Below are 22155 nucleotides of genomic sequence, written 5' to 3' on the forward strand. Positions count from 1 at the left end.
GTCAAAGGGGGCGGTGAGGGCGGCGCCACTGGAGGGAGGGCAAAGGGGGCGAAAACCGGAAAAAACATGAGACTTTGGCACACAAAATCTGAAAAGTACGCGAGGACAGCGCCGCTTCGCATTACGCCCACAAGCGGAGAGAAGACACGGAGAGGTGAGGGGAGAGAGGGGAGAGAGAGAACAGCTACGCGCATCCGCAGTGTGTCCGCCCCAACCTGTGTGTATATGGTGCACTCGACTCGCTTGCTTCTGCGTCTGCGTCTGTAAAGGCTTGGGATGGGTAGGAGAGACAGACCTTCAGACTTTCCCTGAGAGGCCCCGTCCGTACGCCCACACATGCATGGAGAGAGACCTGAAGCGCGAAGGGAGCGGGTAGCCGCATTCGCGCAGACAGAGACAGGCGAGATATTCACCCTCATTGACGGCGGCCTCCGCATGGGCCACACTAATACTATAGTTAAAGAGGGGAGTTGGGCCAAGGAAAAAACAAACAACAGCAAAAAAGAGAGAGAGCGACATGTGCGCACCCGGCAGCGACGCCAGTTGCATCGAGGAGGCGTACTAGTGGCGCCCGCGCACGCGCACCTGCCCGAGTCCTCATCCTGAACATCGAGCGTTGGTTCCACTAGCATCTAAGCCTGGCCAGCAATTTCCTTTCGGCCACCAAAGAAGCCGGAGACGGCGTCTATGAAGTTGAGCACGAGCTGACCGCCGAGGCCTGGATACCGGGACAGGAGGCGGCGAGTGTAAGAGACGCTGGCACACTCCTCGAGCTGCATGTCGATCCGTTCCATTGCCGCCGCGAGCGAGTTGGCGATAGATGTGGAGCTGGCATCTTCCATGTCTAGTTTCTCTTGCAGCTCCACACAGTAGTCGCGGAGCATGTTGAGGGCGCTGTAGAGGGTTGTCGCCCTCAGTGTGATGCGGCACGACTCTGGCCGCGACACCTTCACCTTGACCTGGAACGTATCTGGATTGTTGTACACCTGCTTCAGCGTGGCGATGGCCATCACTTGGGGAACGACGCAGAAGCGGAAGACCGACGGGTCGCGCAGGGCAGAGAGGTAGTCCACGACGTACGGGATGTGGACGAGGGCATCCGCCACCATGGTGTTCAGGCACCGCACTGCCGCCGCCTTGTTCGACTCCTCCTTGAGATCGCTCAGTTCCGTCGCAAACGCGCCCCATATCTCTTTCGGCCAGAACATGCGCGGCGGCTCCTCGCGGATGTCCTCATAGTAGTCACGAATGATGTTGGTTTTCTGCAGAAAGAGACCCATGTGGTTGGCGTTGGTGAGATCGTCGTCCAGGTGCGGGTCTTCAAAGCCGCAGCGTGCGAAGAGATGGGTGAGGCCGTGGCCGACGAGGCCGGCGACGTAGTGGCAGTAGAGGTCGTAGTCTTCCTTTGTCACCACCGGTCGCTGCAAAAAATCGCACATGCCGTTCGCCACGCGCTCGCAGGTGTCGACGATGACGTCCTGATAATCCTTCTTCAGCTTCTTAAACGAGCGCGAGACGCACGGGTATCTCTCGAGTAGTTCGCGCTCGCGGCCCTCACCGAAGCCGCTCAGGCACCAACTCATGTCATTCGTGTGCGTGTGAAACTTGGGCAGTTCCTTCAGCTTCACCTCCACCGGAATGTTCATGTCATCCTCCACGGTGTCGAGCGCACGCAGCACGAGGTAGAAGAGGCAGACCGCATCGCGGAGCTGTTGGTCCTCCAGCTGCGCCACCACCACCGCGAAGGAGCGGGAGACGCTGTCCAGGACTTCGTAGCAAAAGCGCAGGTCTGTCTCCTCCGGTGGCAGCTGAACCTTCACGGAGCGCATCTGCCACTTCACACGCATCATCACCAGGGAGTCCGAGATGAGCCCCATGGCTGATTGTTGGCACGTGTTACGGGCGTATGTACGTGCGTGTGTGTGTGTGTGTCAGCGCTGGCTGCGTGAGCACGAAAAAAAAAGGAGAAAGCGAGGGGCCACAGCACACAGGATGGCGAGTCACGGGGATGGTGGAAGACTGCGGGGTCGCTGCGATGCGCGCCTGTGCCTATCTTTAAGGGCCCCCGTTTGTGTTAGGGCTTTGACTTTTGTATGAAAGAAAGGGGGAAAGGACTGAATAATGATGCTCAGACTGCCGTCGCCGTACAATGCGCGCGGTTCGTGGTGGTGGTGGTGGTGTGTGGACGCCGAATCCGGGAGAGAGAAGCACCGAAAGGGTGAGTAGGAGGAGAGGAAAGCAAAGTAACCACGAGAGAGAGGCAGTGTGAGTCTAACGGGGGAGTCGGTCAGCACCGCCGCGAACAAAAAAAAAATGGCCGAGGAGGGAGGGCTGGAGGAGCTGCCGTGAGCGCTACAAGAGTCCTTACCAGCAGCCGTTCCATTCGGCACTGCAACTCCAAGACCAGTCGGTACGCCATCCCTCAAGCGCCAGGGAAGGCACTGCTTCCTCTTAGTTCGGAAGCGCTGTCGGTCGGGGAGGGGATGCGCCTTGACTTGCCGCTCCCTCTCTCTCTACGGGCATCTTCCCCACCTGACGATAAGGTGCCGCCGCTCAGTCAGCCCGTGCACAGGTGCACCGTCCTTCGGCTCAAGACGGTGCGCAGCACAAAGAGGGGAGCCATGACACTGGAGCGAGAGGCGGGCAGAAACGTTCGGCGCCCGGGGTCGGACAAAGACAAACGCGCTGGGGGAAAGGTGATGTCAGAGTTTGCCGGGCGGCTCTGTGAATCGCCCGCGGTCATCCACCACACCGTCGACCCACCGCTTCAGCATCGCATACGGCGTGGTGCCGGGGACGTGCAGTTCAATGTTCGAGTGCTGCCCCTCCAGCGCACGCCGCACGTCCTGCTTGCTCACCCACATTACCTTCTCCAGCTCCGACGCCTCGACTACAAGATTCGGCGACGCGTTGGCCACAGCATAGTAGCACAGCATCACCAGGTACGGATACGGCCACGGCTGAGAGCCAATGTAGCGCACCTCGCTCACCCTGGCGTCGGTCTCCTCCTCCACCTCGCGCCGCACCGTCTCCTCGGCTGACTCCCCGTGAAGCACAAATCCAGAGAGTAGTGTCAGCAGCCTGCTGCTCTTGCGCCGCTGCGAAAGGATCACGTTGCCCCTGCCATCCATCACTGCCACCAGCACAGCGGGCATTAGCTGGGGAAAATGCTGTCGCTTGCACGTGGGGCACAGCCGACTGAAGCCGACATCGCGTGTCAGGTCGGTGGCGGCGCCACAGTTCGCACAGTACCGACTACAGGCGTGCCAGCGGACAAGTGACAAGGCAAGACCGTAGGCCGCCTGTTCAGGCCGGGACATCTCGAACGTGTACCCATCCTTGGACGGCGCCCAGACCAGCTGCGACAGCCGAGGCCCAGAAAGGGTGTCTGCCATCGCGGCAAAGATATTTTCGCCCGTTTTGGGGTTCTCACCGACGTACACGAGTTCTTTGACGTCCTTTACTGTGAGGAGTCCATCACAGAGGGAGTGGTGCCACCACGCCACATTCGGCTGGCGCTGGGCTCTGGGTGAAAAGCCCACATTCGCCTCTTTCACAATGACGACGCGTGGCTTGCTCGCAGGCTGCAGGCGCTGAGCCAGAAACCCGGGGGCCATGCGCTCCTTCTCCAGCCGACGCAACGTACCGCCCGACAAGGTGAATTCGAGCAGCCGGTCCATGTTGGCCATAATGAGCGCAGAGGGAGGGCTTTCCGGAGAAAGGGAGTGGAGGACGAATGGCGAGGGTAGCGGGGAGGGCTCGGTGAGACACACACACACACACGTCCAGACTTAAGAGAGAGAGAGCAGACGCGAACAAGCGCAAAGGGGAATATGGGCGAAGAAGGCCAACACACAGATGATGAAGTGCGTGTATGTGCGTGAGTGAGGGGTACAGATGATACGCTTGGGTGCCACTGCTGACGGATGTGCCACAACAGCCAGCCTACAGCATCAGAGGATGGTGCGCGTGCGCATGCGTGTTTGGCTCCCCAGTGCAAATACGGCGTATGCGAAGGGGACTCGAAGGGAGACGGAGGTCAAAGAAAGCGAAGGGCAGTGAGGGGAGGGGTTAGGGTGGGGGTGGAGGGTACGACGGCAGGAGCGTCGGCTGTGCGTGTGCTTGCGCGTGAGCGTCAAGTGCGTCTGGAGGAGGACACAGCAAGAGGAAGGAGCGGGCATAGGCATGGGCACCGTCAAGCACGGAGAGACAAGCCGGTATGACTGAAGCGTACGAGAGGGGGGAGCGTGCCGCAGCACTCCATGCCTCCAAGCGTGCTACTACAGCACCGCGCAATCCCACTCTTCGCCTCCATGTCGGCCGCCCTCGCGGACTCCTCACCGCTAGCTTCCCTTGCTTCTTCTCCTATGGAAAAATGCTCGAGAGCAGCCACGAAGCTCGAAAAGAGAGCTGGAGTCGACTACTTCAATGCCGAGAAAGCAGCGTGACTTAGCGATCGCAACCAACACGGTCGACTCGGCGAATCGTTCAAGCGGCGCCTGTGCCGTTGCTGCCGCTCTCCTCTTGCTCTGCAACTCTTCTTCTGGCCGTCGCCCACCGGTGAATGCATCTCTATTCGATTATGTATGTGTGTGTCTGTGTACATGTGCGTCGCATCACGTGCAGAGACGCGCGCGCACACGCGGTGGTGGCCGAAAGGAGAGCAGGCGGTGGCGTTGGCGCTGGCGGCGGGGCGAGAGCGGAATAGCAAAAAAAAAAGAAACGGGGGCCGCATCCTAACAGACATCCGTGCAGACGCACACAAACAGCTGAGAAACGCACACAGACAGACACAGAGAGACAACAGAAGAAAAAAGGGGGGGGTAGAGGGTGGCGCGCATAGCAAACATCGAAGACACACATACGCACACACGTCACGTCATTTCACAAGACGTGCAAAGATCCGCCCGTCTCGGCCTGCCGTGTAGCGCCACGGCAGAGGTGAACGCGCACACGGACACAAGGGGAGAGGGAGAGGGACGGCAAACATCGACAGAGAAAAATGGGGCAACAAAAAAAAAGAGTTGTAAAGGAACAGCAAAACGACACACAAACAAACATAAATCGACGGCGACAGCGACAGAGCGGCGCATTCCTTCCGCAAACGAAAAAAAAATGAGCGGCACAGAGCACCAATGCAGACGCCACAATTCTTTTGTGTTTCCGCTTTCGTCCTTTGTGCGCGCTGGCGAGCACCACCGCCTCACCCCCCTCCGCTAACTCCCTCTCTCCCTCTCTCGTGACACGAGCGCGTCAGATGCGCTCGGAGGGCAATGACCAATGGGACGGGGGGTGGGTGGGTGGGGCGAGTGGTAGCGCGTGCGGACAGGCGACACGACGCAGAGCGGCGGTTACAACGCAAAAGCAAAACAGAAAAGAAGGCAAAAAGCAGAGAACAGAGGCGAAAATGCGAACAGAACGCAGCGGATCCCCACACAGCGGCGACTACGCTCACACCCGCACACGCCCTCACTCTTACGCAGAAAAAAAAGGAAGTTAGAACATACGCACACACAGCCCGGCGCTCGCACGCAAAGAAAAAAACGTTGAAGTGTGGCGCACCCAAAGAAGGGGTGCATATCGTGATATGGAGTGATGGATGATACGGCAGGTCCGCCACCGATATACACGCGCAGGTGTATCAGTCGCTGTGTCTCGTACGCTGTGGCCGTACATCACTGTCACCGTCATTGAGGCTTCGTTGGTGATGCGCGCCAATCGCATTACATCCCCAGCGCCGGTTGCCCCAACCAGGGCTGCGCTTTCCGCTTTGTGTGTGTGTGTGTGTGCCAAAGCGTGCGACCCACGCCGTATACTGCCCTCTTCGCCTGTCTGCGTGTGTGGGCGGGCAGGTGGGCATCCGCGCCTTTGCCTGCGTCTCTGATGCGGCCCCTGAAGGAGCCAAAGAGAGGAGACATTAAGGGAGAGAGCGGCAAAGAAGACGCGGACATGAGGAATGACCCCGCACGCACGTGCAGACGTTCACAACGCAAGCGGTGCTCTTAGAGGGAGAGAGGGGGAGCGCAACAGAGGTAAAGGCAGTTGGGGGGGAAGCGAGAGAGATAGAGAAGACGAGGGAGGCACAGAAGGCAACAGACAGACAGACACAGTGTGTGTGTGTGTGAAATAAATATGCGTGTATACGTATGCATGTGTGCACATTTCCTGCCCTCGGGTGGTACCAGATCGTAATCAGAGAGACGAGAGAGTGGGTGCAGGAGGGGAAGGGGACCAGAGGGAGGGGGAGGGGAGCCCGAAGCAACCCACACAAAAAAATGAGAGAGCGCACACCGTCCGGCGAAGAAACGTAAAGGAGGCCAGAGAGGGGACAGCGAGGGGGTCGGGTTGGCCACTCAAAGACACATGCGCGGGCGGGCAGAGGGGGAGGGGCCGACCGCATAAGGGGAAAAGCCGAAGAGGCTCTCATACGCACGCACGCACACACACACACACAGGCGTTGAGAGCAACGAGAAGAGACATAAGCTGTTGAGAAGCCGAGGAGGGGAGGAAAAAGGACGTGTGATGGAGTGCTGATTACGCAAGACTGCGCACGAGAATAACGGCGTGACCGCCTCCGCTATCGAGTGGCCACGAGCGAGTCGATTGACTGCTGACGCACAACTGCAGTCACCGAGAGGCTCAGGTGTGTGCCGCCCATCCATTCCAGGGGTCGCTACGGGGCGGCCTCCTGCAACGTGCTCAGCCACTGCTCATACGCCTTCTGATGCGGTGCCATGAACCAGAAGGCCTTACCAGCCTGGTTCTTCATCGCAAAGACAAATTCCTCACCGGCCATCAGGACGTCGATGGGGCACACAGAGGTTAGAGTGGCCACCGGCACCACCTCTTCGGGATCGACACCGCTCGGGTCGCGGATCGAAATCTGCTTCTTGTCAAAGCTCAGGAGGCACTTCTGCCACCCACGCAAAGCGGTGTGGCGCTTCACGGTGCCCATGAGCGGCGCCGGCTCCTCGAGCTGCGCTGGCACAGCCTCTGTGCTCAGCGACTGTGTAATGCAGCGGGCAATGGCCTCGCGCACCTCAGCAGGGATGCGGTTGTGCTTCTCCACGCTGCGCTTGAGCGTCTCCAGGTTGGAGCGGATAAAGGGCTCCTGGAACAGCTCACGGATTGTCGGCCGCATGTTGGGGTCGACAGAGAGGAGACGGTTGCACACATCGCGCAGACTTGCCGTATAAGACGCTGGCACATCAGAGCGCCGGCCATGGCAAATATTCGTGATGAGCTCATCCATGTTCTTGCCGGTGAACGGGCGGCGGAGTGCCATGACTTCGTAGAGGACAACGCCGAGAGCCCACATTTCGCTTTTTTTGCTGTATGGCTGACGGTGCCACAACTCCGGGCTTAGATAGTAGGGCGTGCCACAGAAGGTCGAGCCGACGGCGTTGGAGAGGGAGTCCTCGTACTGGCGCGAGAAGCCGAAGTCGCCGAGCTTGACGAGACCGGTGGTGGTGAGGAGAATGTTCGCCGTCTTCAGATCGCGGTGCATCATCTTGTTCGAGTGGATGTGGTCCAGCGCGAGGCAGAGCTGCAGAAAGATGAAGACGACCTCGTGCTCCCGGAAGAACTTCATCTCCCGCAGGCGCGCCTTGATCTGCTTGTACAGATCCCCACCATCCGCGTACTCCATGACAATCAACAGCTGTCCCTCTCGCTCGATCGCGTTTTCGCACCGCACGATGTGGGGGTTGCGGCAGCGCGAGAGACACTTCACCTCATTCGTTACAAAGCCGCGGTCCTTCTCGCTCATGCTATTGAGGTCCATCACTTTGGCAGCGAGGACACCGCCGGTGGCACTCTCCTCCACGCGCCAAGCGCTACCAAAGCTTCCCTGGCCCAACAAACGCTTCTTCACGTACTGGCAGTCCGGCGCCCGGCCCAGGATGCCCTGCAGAGGGTCACGGCCCGTCTCCGTCGTACTGGGCGGCACTGGAAGGCCGTTGTTGCCTCCGTTTGGTTTTCGCTCGTCTTGATCCTCCATCGCCGTGTGCGTGCGAGTGCGTCAGGTTGGCACAGGGCAGGAGCGAGAGAGAGAGAAAGAATAGGGGCAAGAGCGCTGCGCAGTCAAAGAAGAGGAAAAGGCAGCGCAGTCACACGCGATCTAAATGCGTTAGGAGGGGAGAAAAGGGAGAAGAGGGAGAAGAGGGAGAAGAGGGGAGGGGAGGCCGTGGCGGCAGCGGTGGTTGGAAGAGACACGGAGGCCAATGAGCGAACAACGCGGGCGAGCAAAAGTGAGGGCAACACGAGAAGGTGAAGTGTGACGGGAGGGGGGAAGAAGAAATAAACTCTGAGCAACAACGGCAACAGGCGAAGCGAATACGGACAATGGAGAGCTGATCTGCCCAACGAAGTAAGGGAGATGATAGAGACGACGGCGCGGTGCGTAGATGTGTTGCGCGGGCGCAGGTGGGACTGCTCACGTGTACGGGGGCACGCAGCGATGGGGTGGGCAGGTGCCTGAAGGCCGCCGCCCGAATGCTTTGCTACAAATACCTCTGCAGGCGACGCTCAGCGGTGCGCGAGGAGACGGACACCGCCGACGAGGCGAAAGGCGAGAAGACGAAAACGAATAGTGAATACAACAGCGATGGATGTGACGATGTCACTGGACTGCCGCAGTAATGGCGTCTCACGCAGGCGCACCTCACACTTCACACATGCAACGCAGGCTGCACGTGCCGTGCTCGTAAAGGTGCGTCGCGCCTCGCTTGCTCGCTCGCTCGCACACACGCATACACATGTACACAAACACACACACACACACACACAGTCTCTCTTTGGCTTCAATTCGCTCCAAAAGAAGAGAAGAGAAAGAGGGGGTGGGAGAGGAGAGCCAAAATGCAGCAGAGTTAACCAGGTGGAAAAGGGCCACTGCCCATCCAGTAGAGAGAGGGGCAGCTGCCGTACGCACAACGCACCAACGGGCAGCCTTTCTCTCTATTCGTCTGTGTGTGTGTGTGTGTGTAAGTGTGTGTGTGCGACCGATGAAAGAAGGAAAGAAGGAGAGCTTGTATTTAAGGAGCGCCGAGGCGCTGACACGACAACAAGCTGCACCGAATGACAGCCAAGTGGGCCCTAGTAGCCACAAAGTCGATGGCGGAGACAGCGAGAGAGGAGAAGCGCTGCCGCGCGGCTGCTTGTGGTGCGTTTGTGTGTGTGTGTGTGTGTCTCACACTCTGGGTAAGAAGATGATGAGGGCGTATGGAAGGCGAAAGGGGTGGAGGGGATGTGATGCAGCACGGCTCTCTTTTACGCGCAGCGAGTGCAACGCCCCAAGACAGGAGTTGGAGGGGGGAGCGGGGCGGGGCGGGAAGTGGCAAAACAGAAAAGGGGGAGAGAGCGCGCTGGGCGTTGTCTGAGTTGGTGTTTGCTGAATGAGCAGGGCGACATAAATGCACACATATATGTGTGGGTGCCCATTTGGCGGAGGAGCGCAGAGTTGCGGGGTGCAGCGAAAGAGCGAAGGAGAGTGAGAAGAGCGAAAGAGCCATGCATGACGGCGCTGTGGGAGGGCTTCTATGCCGTACCCGCACGAGCAGCTGTAACAATAGGTCATTAAGCCACACCATCACAGCGCTTGCTGCAGACGGCATGAGCAAGCGTCCGGCGTCTATGTGCTGCCTCCGATTTGCCACCATGAACAGACACACACACAGAGACATGTGTGCCTCAATGCACTACAAAGTTGACACCCTTCCGTTTCCGATTCGCCTATCTCTTATTTCTGTGGCGGTGTATCATTCACAGACGCACACACAGACATACAGGCATATATATATATATGTACACAGAGATACACATGCACTTTCTAACACACACACACATTCTTTCTCCGGCTTCTGCCGACCCCTCTCCCTCCCAGCCCATCATATTCAACAGAGGAATGCATATTAAGCATCGCAAATCCGCGACGTGCGCACACGCGTCCGTGTGCGCATCTGTGAGTGGGGACGACACAGAGCGCATATCGGTGCAGAGAGGCGGGGAGAAGGTGAGATGAGCGCAACTATTAAAGGAAAACGAGTAATTTGCATTAGCCTACAGCGTCTCTATTCGACGAGGTACCATGAGAAAGCACTCGTCTGCCTGCATGCATATGTGTGTGTGTGCGTGTGGGGGAGGGGGGCGTATGGGTGTGTTCGGAGAAGAAAACGGCAGGATGGAGCGGGCGGCGCAACGCTGTTGGGCGAAAGAGAGAACGGAAGGAACAGAACGCACACGGGGCACCACCGGGGAGGGGTGAGACGCCGCCCAATAAGCAAAAAAAAATCCCGAAAAGCGGGGGAGGGGCACAAAAAAGGAATAGGCGATGAGAGAAAAATATGCAACGCTTCACAGACGCAGCGATAGAAGGGAGGGGAGAAGAGTGCGCACTGAATTAGAAGACGTAAGAACGATGAAGCGAATGAGGAAAAGGCAACAGAGGTGAAAGGACGCGCCACCAATCGCCTTCCGTGGCTGTTAGAACATCACCGTAGACGTCACCGTCCCCTCCCCTCTTCCGCAACCGCTTTTCCTCCACGCATGCGCGAAAACGGAATTGGAAGCGGCCCGATGAGTTAACGGCATACAGAGACTGAAACAGAGACAGAGAGAGAGGGAGGGAGGCATCCTCAGCGGAAAAGGCGAGCGTGCAAGGAAAACATTCAGCAAGCTGAAGGGGGTGCCCTTTCGTAAGACACAGTGCCGCCCCAGAGGAGGCCCGGAACTCCGCTGCACACATCAATACAGACAAGACACCGAGGCAGACACAACGAAGGAAGCTGCGGTCTTGGCGGCGGCGGCGGCGCAGATCTGCAGCGCCGTCAAGAGAGGAGATGAACCTCGTCCGCTGACCACGACGCCCACGCTACAAACAACAAGCCGCCCACATATCCTCTCCAAATCAGCAACACAGAGGACGAGGAGAGAGCGAGAGACGGCAAAAGGTAATAAGTGGAAGTCCTATGGCACCGCATCACGGTCGCCTGCCCTCCCCGACACCATCAGCCACACCTCAATCGCGGAAGGAAGCCCACACTTATTCCGTCGTGGCAGATGTGAGTGTAAAAGAGGCGTCCAGGGCGCCCTTCGCGGCCTCGGCGATGGCCGGGTTCTCAAACAGCTTCAGAAGAGTCTCCTCTATGGCGCCTGGTCCACTGGCATCCTCGGTGAGAAGGCGCTCCAACTCTTTCACTCGCTCGGAGTTGCCTGGAGTTGCGCAACGGCTGCTCTCCTCAATCCACGTGCCCTTGAGATCCTCCAGCCACTTCAGCTGCTGCTGGTCATCCGTACCCCACGCTGGCCCATCCGGGTGCGCCGACGCGTAGCGCTCCTCGACCTTGCGTACTCCCTCCGCGAGGGATCCAACGACACGGCCTTCCAGCATATCATTAGCCACCTCCAACTCCTTCAGCTTGCGCTGCAGCTTCATGTAGAAGTGGCGGCGGCTGTTCTTCCACGGAATAACATCGCGCACCACTCCAGTTGCCTTCATGCGTACGTGCGAGTCGTGTAGGTCAGCAAAGCGCACCGCGGCATTTTGGTACTGCGGCAGCAGATCGTTCTCGATTTTGCGGGCCGCCATAGGCTCCATCGCTGAAAGCTCTGGCCGAGTTCGCCGAATCAGATCCAGCACGTCCTTATCGCGGAACTTTACCTCTACCACACCAGACGGCTCAAGGACGCCGCCGTGCGAAGACGGGTCGCAGTACATCTCAACAACGCCATTGTGGTTGACAGCGGGATCCACGACCACCCACGCCCCACCGCGCAGCTCGCCCGCTGGAGGGATGTAGATGAAGAGCGGGGCGGTGTACACGCGGAGGTTGTCGACGATAGAGGCGCCGAACTTCAGCACCTCGTCGAACATGTCGCGCATGCCGCCGGAGAAGCCGCGCCAGTTTGCGAGGATGAAGCAGGGCAGCCGCTCGTGGTGGAAGTCGTCAAGAGCGTCGGCCGTTTTGCGTGCCGAGTCAGGGAACCACACCTGGCCCGCCTGCGTGATGAAGGAAGACGTCGATGTCGGGTCGGCCGGGTCAGCTGGGTCGAACTTCTTCGTCAGGCGCGTTTCAACAAGGATCACGCCGCATGGGATGCCGCCGAGCGTGGCACGGCCTGCCACTACCGTGCGTGCCCACCCCTCCAGCGTCTCCATCCAAGACCCGCGGTCGAAGAGGCCCGTCTGGCCGAGCAGCCCTGTCACAAGGAATCGAGGATCGTACGGCGTGTTTGGCATTGGACAAAAGGTCACGTCCCGATCGATCGGGTCATCGACAGCCCAGAACAGACGATGCGGTGTGCAGCGTCGAGGGTTCACGACAGATGGCACGTAGTCCAGCCACTGCAGCAGCACGCGAGCGGAGCTGTAGTCGTGGCGCGTGCACCAGTGCGTGACACCGTTCGGCACCATAATCTGCTTGCCGCCAAGTTGGCTGTTGCCCATGTACACGTCCTTCCCAAGCAGTCGGTTGAGAGCGCCAGCACCCGTCAGAATGAGAGGTGAGTCGTCCGTCTGGATGATGCGGCGGCCAAGGCGGTTCAGGTAGGCTCCGATGCCAACACTGCGACCCGAGACGAGGCTTATAGTGGGTATTTCTCCGTAGTTCTTCGACATCTCACCCGCCACCAGTCCCGACCCGCTCAGGTTTTCAACGCCGAGGTACTCCATCGGACCGCCCACAACGCCCTTCAGCACGTACCGGGTTTCGCCCTTCACCTCCAGCGGCTCCACCTCCACCTGAATCTTCTGCTCCCGCAGCGCCTCGTAGTCACTCTTGGTGAGGTACAAGTAGGCGATCTGGTTGTCGTCCGTGAACTCGACGAGGAACCTGTTCTTTACCTCACTGCTGAGGCCGAGCCGAGCGCCGCTGTTGGTGCTGATGTACACAAACGGCAAGCCTTGCGCGCGGGCCAGCACTGAGGCGGCCTTAAAGACGCGGTCCTCCGGGACGGCGAAGGAGCCGGACTGGAATGTGATGTCGTTGGCTACGGCCACTACCCGGCGTGTCGGCGCCGTCCCCGAAGCCACGTCAAAAAAGCGCGGTGGTGCGTACTCGACCATCCAAACCACCATGCCGCACGGCTTCGCGCTGGACTTCTCCGCTGACAACGATTCGCTGCTCTCGCTGAAGAAGAGCTCTGTTACGCAAAACGGCGTCTTCGGCATAGAGGTGCGCGGCAGCCCACGCGCGCAGAGCAGCTTCGCCCAATCCTTCTGCACGATAAGGTTCAGTACAGCGGGCCAGTCGTGCACGTACGTCGTATCAGCGCGACGTGCCTGCAGGCGCTTCACTTGGCGCGGGTCGAGGTGTGGATAGGGCCCGAGCGTGGCGACGCTAGGGTGCGTCTCCTTCGACTCCGCAATCATGTTAACGGAGCCCTCTTGCTCCTTCTCGGACGGCAGCAGCTCGCGCAGGTCCTCCAACTTGGAAACGGTGCGCAGCAGTTTCAACGACCCGTACGAGGAGCCGAGCGCCGAGAGGGTAGGCATCGTCTCCTCCAGGGACAGAGCAAGGAGGTTCAGCGAGGGGTAGTCAACGTCCTCACACGTGTCGGCGCGACGCAGTTGCACCTGGCCGTTCGACACGGACTCGTAGTACACATGCACGGAGACGCCGTAGCCAGACGGGCTGGTGGCAGTGACGCGCATGGGAATAAGACCCGACGCCACCTTCACGTGAAAAGACAGCTCCACCTCCCGCACGCCCAGCTCCTTCAGCTTCTCCTGGTAGGTGCCGGCCGCCGCCACCAGCAGGTGCTTCAACGAGCGGACATCGAAGGTCAGCTCGATCATCTTCACAAAGACGTGATTGCTGTCTGGGAAGCTTACCGTCGAGTCGTCGCGGGCTACTTGCAGCGCCGCCAGGCACTTTGCCAGCATGTGGCCCACGTCCACGTCCGTCGCCTCCGTCCAGGGAGCCATGCCCATGTCATGCGGCGTCAATGCCAAACGTGCAAACATGCGGTGCTCCAGTACGGAGGCGCCAGCCTTCTTGGGGGCCGCCTTGAAGACATGCACGTCCTTGTAGGGCGTCGGGTGCATGCTCACCTCATAGTTGGAAAGCCGGCCGAGCTCCAGCCGCCGGGCCGACTGCGGCAGCACGTTGCGTAGTAGCGTATCCTCCTGGAAGCTCGTCTCCGCCCGGAACGTGAAGAAGTGCGGCCCCTCCGGCATCCCGTGTGCTACGAAGTGCACCGCCTCGAGTTTCTTGAAGTTTTCGAACACGACCGCGTTCTCCTCCATCAGCAGACGGCACATGTGCGCCACGTCCGGCTGCGTTGACTCGCGTGAAACAGAGAAGAAGATGGTTGCGATGACGACGTCGTCGTTGTAGTGCAACACAACGTCTCGGAACGACGAGGCCAGTGTGGACTGGAGCAGCTTCTCATCGGGCAGCATGACACAGACGCCCCGCCCACTGCTCATTCTCGGAGACCCAACCGACGGCTCGTTACCCATGAGCAGCACCTCCGCATCCTCAATGGGCTCGAATGTGTAGCTGGCGTACCAGTTGGAGCCCTGCTTTAAGATGTCGAGGTCTGTGAGCTCGCTCTCGCCGCAGTACTCGCGGCGAATAAACAGCTCGAGGCATATCTGCACCAAATGCTCCATCTGAGTGTCGAACATGATGGAACAGAGCAGGTCGTAGCCGAAGCTGCTGTTGATTAGGCTGTGCAGGCTGCCCTTCTCCAGCGCCTCCGCGAACTGCGCCTTGCGCTCTGTAAAAGAGGGTAAAGAGCACATGCGGAGCAGATAGCGCGCCTGCAGCAGCAGTGAACCATACGCCAGCGACTTGAGGGTCACCAGCTTCGACAGCGTCCCTTTCAGGGACTTCAGCAGCAGTATGTTGCCCTCGAGGTACTTCAGCACGCTGCGCATCACATAATGGTGACATTCCTGATGGTGCGCGAAGTCCACCTGGAAGATGGACTCGTTGTCGTCAAGGGTGCTGCGCAGCATTTCAATGGCCGCCTGCCGGCTGCGCCCGTCAAAAGGCTGTTCAATGGCAACGTAGCGTCCCACGATGGCGTCGATGATCACGCGGTACTTATCGCTCGGCGTCAACGGGCGATCCTCCGTCTCTTCGCACAACTCCGCCGGGATGAAGGGAAGGTGGATCGCTCTGAGTGTGACGGCCGACAGACCCAGCGAGGCGAGGTCGGCGAACGCCTTGCGCACGCGCTCCTCAATGGACACCTCCTTGAAGTGAAAGCCGTTGACGAGCACCCACAGCGACTCCGCGGCGCGGCGCGCGCGCGTGATGCCATCCGGTCGCTCGTACTGGCGGGCCAGCAGGAGCTCCGTCGGCCATGGATCTTTCATCTCCTGCGGCCGCGCGACTTTGCTGGGGTCATCCGGGGTGATCTCACCCAGCAGCGAGCCCATCACGATGGTGCTGCCCGCCACGGCGCGGTGGTGCAGCGTGCCACTCGCCCTGGCCCGCAGCGGCAGGATCATCTTCATCACCTCCACCTCGGCGAACGTGTCGCCCTCGTTGACGTGGCTGTCGTTTTCGATGACATAGCGCACCAGGCGACCAGGGACGGCGGCCATAATCTTCGTCGGGTCAACATCACCGGTAAAGTTCGTGACCTTTCCGCCGATGGTGATGCGAAGGCTGTTCGGCTCTTCCGCGACGTAGGCGACGAGTGTCTTGTCGCCGATGGTCAGCTGCAGGGCTCCGGACTTGAGTATGCGGTAGGGCACCAGCACGACGCTGCCGTTCAAGGAGATGGCGTATTCGTTAAGGCTCACCATACCGGCACTCAGCGTGTATTTTTCTGAACGGCTCACGTAAGACTCCGTGTGGAGATTCGACAGGTACTCAGTGGACGGTACGTGGCCGGCGGTGAGGAAGGAAATGTATCTGTCCTTGTGCTCCTGCATCGAGCGCATATTGCGGTAGATACTGGCAGCGATCAGCGCGGAGTAGATGCTGCGCGGCTGCGCGTGTTCCTCGGCGGATCTCTTTTCGATCATCCGGTCCAGCCAAGCCGTGTTTAAATCACAGTCGCGAAAGTCGGGCGTCTCCAGCAGCTCCATGATGTACGGCGTCGACGTCCGGATTTCGCCGCGAACGACGAGGTTGCGGAGCGCCAGCACCATCCCGCGGCGCGCCTCTTCGCGGGTCTCGCCGGAGGAGAAGATGTGGCCGAACTGCGAGTCGGCGTACTGGTGAATTTGGCCTCCGGAGCCGACGGAGAAGTAGCCCCAGCACTCTCTGCTATTTTTGAAGGTGATTTCATCCACCTTGCCAGTGGTCGGTCGGAAGCCCTCGTCCGTGTCCTCAGCTGTCACGCGCACAGCGATCGTGTGGCACCTGGGCGGCTGAATCTGGCCGGCCGAGAAGTCGATCGGGGTGGCGCCGTACGGATCCTCACCGAAGAACGCGCGCACCTCGGGTATGCGGTCGAGAGCGACACCCATGCCGACACAGAAGAGGGCAGCCGGCAGATTCACGCCCGATATCATCTCCGACACGGGGTGCTCCACCTGAATGCGCGGGTTCAGCTCCAAAAAAAAGAACTCGTGCGTCTGCTTGTCGTACATGTACTCCACCGTGCCTAAACCGCAGTACTTCACCGCACGGGCCAGCTGAATGGCCGCGCTCTCCATAGCCGCGATGATGGCCGGATCGATCCCGAAGGCGGGGCCCTCTTCGATAATCTTCTGGTGGCGCCGCTGCACACTGCAGTCGCGCGTGCGCACGGAGATGCAGTTACCGTAGCAGTCGGCCAGCAACTGCACCTCCACGTGGCGCACATTCTCCAGCATGCGCATCACAAAGATGTGGCAGCCCTTGACCTCCTCGGAGACGGCGAAGAAGAGGTTCTTGACGTCTTTCAGAGATGTGCAACAGCGGATACCTTTCCCACCACCACCCTCAGACGCCTTGATCATCACGGGGAAGCCGATGCGGCGACACACCTCCTCGCACTCCTCCGGGGAGGTCACGTACGCCTTGTCGTACGCTGAGGCGTCCACTGTAAAGGTGCTCGCAGGAAGGCGGATACTGTCACCACTCCATGGCACCGTCGGCACGCCGTTGGACTGGGCCACAATCGTCGAGGCAATCTTGTCGCCCAACGTAAACATGGCTTCCTCCGAGGGGCCGAGAAAACTGACGCGCTTCGACTTGGCGCACTCGCGCGGCAGCGCCGGGTTCTCGGAGGCGTGGCCCCAGCCTGGGTAGATGGCGTCGCACATGTTCTGCAGCGCTGTCTGCATAATCACGTCGACGTTTGCATAGTTGCTGCTGTTCGGGCCTCCCGGTACGAGAATATGATTGTCCGCGAGTGAGATGAACTCGGCGTTCGCCTTCAGGTCCTCTGGAGTGGCCATCACCACGAACTGCACCGCCTCCGAGTCGCCCGTGTGCTCGTACATCCATGAGCGAATCGAGTCCATCCCTTTCACTGCCGCGAGCCCATTGTTGGCGATAAGAAGGCGTTTGATCGGCATCGTGGCCCCGAACGAGCAGCACATCTGCTGCATCGAGCTGTACCTGAACCCCACGGGCGAGTCATTTTCCGTTGGCGCCTTCATTGCTATGAGAAACAACGCTTTGGAAATATCCACGATCGTGGCACGACGCGCGTGTGGTTCTCCGTAGCACTTCTGTGCGCGAGACCCGCCGTGCCGCTGCGGTCAGCTAGTTAAGATAGGCAAAGCTGCCGTTTCCCGGACTGATTTGTTCGCGCGCCTCTGAGCGAAGGAGAGACCGGAACAAGAGAGGATTTCACACGGGTGGGGTGTGTGGTGGGGGTGGGGGAGGAGCGAAGAGAAACACAACACAAATACGTTATCCCTGCTCCACTGCAGTGAGTGGGGCGGTGCGGGTGGGATGAGCGCGGCGACCTTTGGGAGGGGGGGCAGTGAAAGAGGGATGAGAGGGAAGGGAGGAATAGGGGGAGGAGCGCTTCAGAGGGCTCAGCCTGACGTGGCGGATGGCCGAGGAGAGCGACGTGCATCATACCCTCTCCCCACCCGCCCCATCCCCGATGGAGCCGCGGCTTCGAAGGGAAAAGAGGGATGTGAGGGGGGAGGGGAGGAGGAGAGACCGATCGTTCGCGCATGGGTGTGCCGCACCGCATCGGTCATTTCCGTGTATAGGGACGCTTACGGAGAAACACCAATGAAAAGGCTGTGTTTAAGAATAGCACTCACGGCGCACGTCGGGGCTGCAGGGACGGCGCTGGCCTGCAGTGCTTGCCACCTCGCGTGCTCGTGGCGCCTTTTTTGTGTCTCTCCCTCTGTCTCTCTCGCACCGATACGCGCACCCATCAGAAACAAAACAGCGCACGTGTACGCGCGAGAACAGTTGCGCATCGCTCTCTCACTTGCCACCGCAGTTGCCCCTTCACCAAACACCGAAAGCCCACCAGCGCAGCGCAGGGAGCGGAATGCTGCTGAGCGCTCGCGAAGGGGCTCGCGCGCCCTTCGACAATTTCCAACGGCCCCCCTCAGGCCGCGGACTCCTCTGCACGCACCCGTTTCGCCTCCGCGTCCTCTTCCTCGTCGTCGTTCAGCTTCTCCGGGTCGGAGCGGCCACGCTTGATGCTCGACCGCCGCGGCAGGCGGTTCTCCTCGTCCTCCAGCAATGAGCCTCTGCCACTGGGCGGATCAGCGCACTCTAGAGCGGCCAACGTGGACGCCCCGAGAGGAGTAGGGGAGGCAGGGGATAGAACACCGGCGACGCCGCCGCTACTCTGGTCAGCCGCGCCAGGCGGAGAGTCGGCGGCACCGCTGGGGAGTGATGTCGATGCCTGCACTGACGGTGGCTCCGACTTATCGCCCTCCTCGTCGGCATCATCGTCAATGCTGCTGAGAGACGCGAGCGGGTCGTCATCACTCCCATCGTCCTCGTCGCTCGTCGAGGCGGCAGAGTGGATCAGGTCGTGCAGACGTGCCTCGGCGTCGCTGTGTACGATCAGTGTGCCGAGCGGTGACTCGAGGCCAAAGTCGATCGCGGCGGCGTCGAATTCGGCGAAGTTCGGCATGGCGGAGCGCTCAACCGAGCTGGCAAGGCTTGAGGTCTCCACCTCGGCCAGCTGCGCCTGCTCTGGAGTCTCCGTCACTGCCTTCTGCAACCGTTCGTAGAGCACCGGCACCTTCGTCGCCAGCCGTTCGCCAAACTGCAAGAGTAGGGCGGAGGCGACCGCTTCAAACGGTCGCACCGGCAGCGCTGACGTCGGGGACGACTGATCCGTCTTGCTGATCGAATCATCGCCGCGGAGGATGGTGACAAACGGGCTCGGGGCTAAGGAGCCACCGCTGATGACGGAGGAGGTGCCTTGAAGCTTCTCACGGTGGACCCCATCGCAGACGGCGGTGACCAGGTGCGCCAGTGATGCACTCAGCACATTGTCGCGGTGGCTGCATTGCAGATAGAGCAGCAGCGCCATGTGCAGCAGACTCGGAGTTGGACCCTCCGTGGCGAGAGCCACGAGGCACGCGTCGCGGCGATCGAGGACGGCCGCGAGGAAAGAGATGACAGAGGACTGCAAGTTGGCCATTCGCCGCTGCGGTGACACCAGCGTTGTGGCCAGTGCCGGCATTAGCTTTGACAACGTCAGCACCTCCAGCAGGCGGCTGCCGCGTGACGAATCTACCTTGGAGATGAGGATGGCCACAATGCGGAGGCCGTACACGATCTGACACTCTTGCACCAGCGACAGCTGAAGGGCGCCACCGGTCCCTGGGGGACACACACCATTACTGCCAGCCATTAGCGGGCCCGCGGCCGTCACACGCGCTGCCTGGTCCAGCAGCTGCACAAGGTGCGTAGCGAGGTAGAACAGCGGTGGGCGGTCCACAGTGTTGCCTTCGATCCAGAAGCGTAGCACCTCGTGCCGACGCGCCTCCAGCTGCGCATTGTCGCCGAACATAGCAAGCGTCAGCGGAATGCCGACGCCGCAGCACTGCACAGCATCAACGACGGACTGCGCTTCAGCGCTCGAGCGAACTAACGTGATGGCGCGCAGCAGCAGTTGCAAGAGGCACCGATCGGGGACGGCGTTCGCCTCGGCTACCAGATCCTCTACACATTCCGGAAAGTGTGAAGCACAGCTGTACAGCGTGTCGCACACAAGCTGCACCGCACGCGGTGGCTTCACTGCCCATTGCTGCACCGAGGAATGCACCAGTGCGCTGTCGTAGTACCGTAGTGCACACTCCAGCACGGTTGTCAGGAACGGCAGTACCCCGACTCGCACGAGCGAGGAGAAGATCTCGGCCCGCGCGTCTATGCTTGCCATCGCGCTCTTCACCGTCTTGGTTAGGTCTGCGACGAAGGCCGTCAGCTCAAAGAGGTGCGCCAGCTTGCTGGGATCGATGGAGGCAGGATCGGCAGCAGGAGAGGCGAGGCGCACCCCCTCCACGGTCGTGCGGAAGGCGTCCGGGAGCGTGCTGGGCGACAAAACTATTTCGGTCAGCAAGTTCGCAGTGAAGCGCACCGTGTAGGTGCTCAGCAGGGACAGGGAGGGCGCATCGGCCGGCTCGAGGTGCAGCGGGATCAAATCCCTCAGGAACCCGCACGAGTACAGGACATGTATGCGCTGCAGCATCCCCTCGGAGAGGTTGCACGGGTTGTGAAAGGTCGCCCGCCGCTCCTCGAAGCTCACGAAGCCGCTCTCCTTGTCACGCCGGCCAAGGCCGTACTGCACAATGTCGATGCAGTCGTCGATGCGCTCATTCTCCACGAGCTGCGCCATTATTTTTCCCTCTGTGTTGTACGGCGACTGAAGGAGCGCGAGCACGATACGCGCGATAGACTCCATCGAGGCGGCGTCGTGCTTCTCCCTGCTGGCGTGGAAGAGCTGCACAAGCTTCGTGAAGTATTTCGGGTCCTCGCGGACGTATAGGCCAAAACGCTTATTCTGCGACTGCACCGCGTCCACGATGCCGGCGAGGTTGTGTGGGTGCACGAGAAACTTGTCCGCAAGCACTGGCACCCGCTCGTTCTGCACGCGGCGCAGCCGCTCCGCTTGCTGATACGACGTGATTTGGTGATAGATGAGGTCACAGTCGTCCTTGCTATCAAAGCAGCACGCAATTTCGTTGCTGACGGCATCGTCATGCCACAGCAGTATCGTCTCGCTTTGAATCGTGTACACGTCCTCCAGACTGACAAAACTGGAGAGGAGAAGGTCGTCGGGGCTGTCGATGGAGTAAATCTGCAGCCGTGCCGCGACCCTCGTGCCCGCCTCCTCGTCGGTCGCCTTTCCTCGCTTGCCGCCCCCTCCAGCGGACACGCCCGCGGCACCGATGGAGTCGTCCGCCAAGCTTATCGGCAGGTGCTCTTGAATGACCGACACGATGCCGATCCCGATTTGAATCCACTCCCCGGTCTCATGAGCGGCGAACAGCTTCGCCTTTGCGGCTGAGACTGCCCTCTCCATAGCGCTACGGCCTCCTCCGACACGGAGGGAGGAGGGCCCAACGTATGTGCTTGGCGAGAGAGGAGGTGGGGCTGAGAGAACGCTGCTCCCCCGCCTAACCGTATCGGGTGCAGCGACAGCTGCCGTGGCTTCTATGTAACTGGAGAGTCGTGGCGTCGTCGGAGGGGGGAGGCAACGGCGCGCGCGTGGCCTGTGCCCCTCTGACTCTCTCCCTCGCTCGCTCGCTCGTGCTGGGCAATTCTATCTTTCGCACGGTACTTCTATTGATACACGCGTGCGTGGGGTGTTGAGACGGCCGGCAGTTGGCTGCTCTGCTCTTACTGAGATGAGAGGAGGACTGAGGGGAGTGGAGGGAGGGGAACGTGAGCCGCAGCACACGAGACGACGCCGACGGCCTTCAGAGCTGAAAGCCGATCCCTGAGTAACACACAGCAGGGGGTACGGGAGAACAGCGACCAGAGCAGCACTTTCACCGCACCGAATACGGACTGATACATGACAGCAACGACAGATAAGAACGACGGCAACGCACAGAAAAAAAAAGCACAGCGACGCTCTCAGCGAACTGACAAGTCAACAGAAATGTGCTGCGCTCCGGAGCCCAAGTTCTTGTGCTATCGACTGAGGGACGGAAGGAAAGCAGTGCTTAGCAGGCCCTCGATATCGGTGTCTCCTCTATTCAGTAGCGCACGCCGCACCCGCCCCGCCTGTGCGTATGGAGGTGGGATGGGGGATGAAAAATCGGAGGCTGAAAA

At 60.1% G+C, this 22155-nt stretch overlaps 5 protein-coding genes across 5 annotated transcripts; all 5 read right to left on the bottom strand.

The window, feature by feature from the left end:
* Positions 1-632: 632 nt before the first annotated feature.
* On the bottom strand, positions 633-1877 carry LSCM1_01609 (uncharacterized protein; the record flags this gene model as incomplete). Its single annotated transcript, XM_067319211.1, has 1 exon — positions 633-1877. One exon carries the CDS (start codon positions 1875-1877, stop codon positions 633-635), a length of 1245 nt encoding a protein of 414 aa, XP_067176490.1.
* Positions 1878-2702: 825 nt separating this feature from the next.
* Positions 2703-3689, bottom strand: LSCM1_01610 (uncharacterized protein; the record flags this gene model as incomplete). Its single annotated transcript, XM_067319212.1, has 1 exon — positions 2703-3689. The coding sequence occupies one exon, from the start codon at positions 3687-3689 to the stop codon at positions 2703-2705; it is 987 nt and encodes a 328-aa protein (XP_067176491.1).
* Positions 3690-6674: 2985 nt separating this feature from the next.
* Positions 6675-8000, bottom strand: LSCM1_01611 (uncharacterized protein; the record flags this gene model as incomplete). The annotated part of the gene is made up of 1 exon (XM_067319213.1): positions 6675-8000. One exon carries the CDS (start codon positions 7998-8000, stop codon positions 6675-6677), a length of 1326 nt encoding a protein of 441 aa, XP_067176492.1.
* A 3039-nt stretch (positions 8001-11039) lies between these two features.
* Positions 11040-17546, bottom strand: LSCM1_01612 (uncharacterized protein; the record flags this gene model as incomplete). The annotated part of the gene is made up of 1 exon (XM_067319214.1): positions 11040-17546. The coding sequence occupies one exon, from the start codon at positions 17544-17546 to the stop codon at positions 11040-11042; it is 6507 nt and encodes a 2168-aa protein (XP_067176493.1).
* Positions 17547-18463: 917 nt separating this feature from the next.
* Positions 18464-21400, bottom strand: LSCM1_01613 (uncharacterized protein; the record flags this gene model as incomplete). The annotated part of the gene is made up of 1 exon (XM_067319215.1): positions 18464-21400. The coding sequence occupies one exon, from the start codon at positions 21398-21400 to the stop codon at positions 18464-18466; it is 2937 nt and encodes a 978-aa protein (XP_067176494.1).
* Between the last annotated feature and the right edge of the window lie 755 nt (positions 21401-22155).

The sequence above is a fragment of the Leishmania martiniquensis genome, chromosome 31 (assembly GCF_017916325.1).
Source record: "Leishmania martiniquensis isolate LSCM1 chromosome 31, whole genome shotgun sequence".
Taxonomy (NCBI): domain Eukaryota; phylum Euglenozoa; class Kinetoplastea; order Trypanosomatida; family Trypanosomatidae; genus Leishmania; species Leishmania martiniquensis.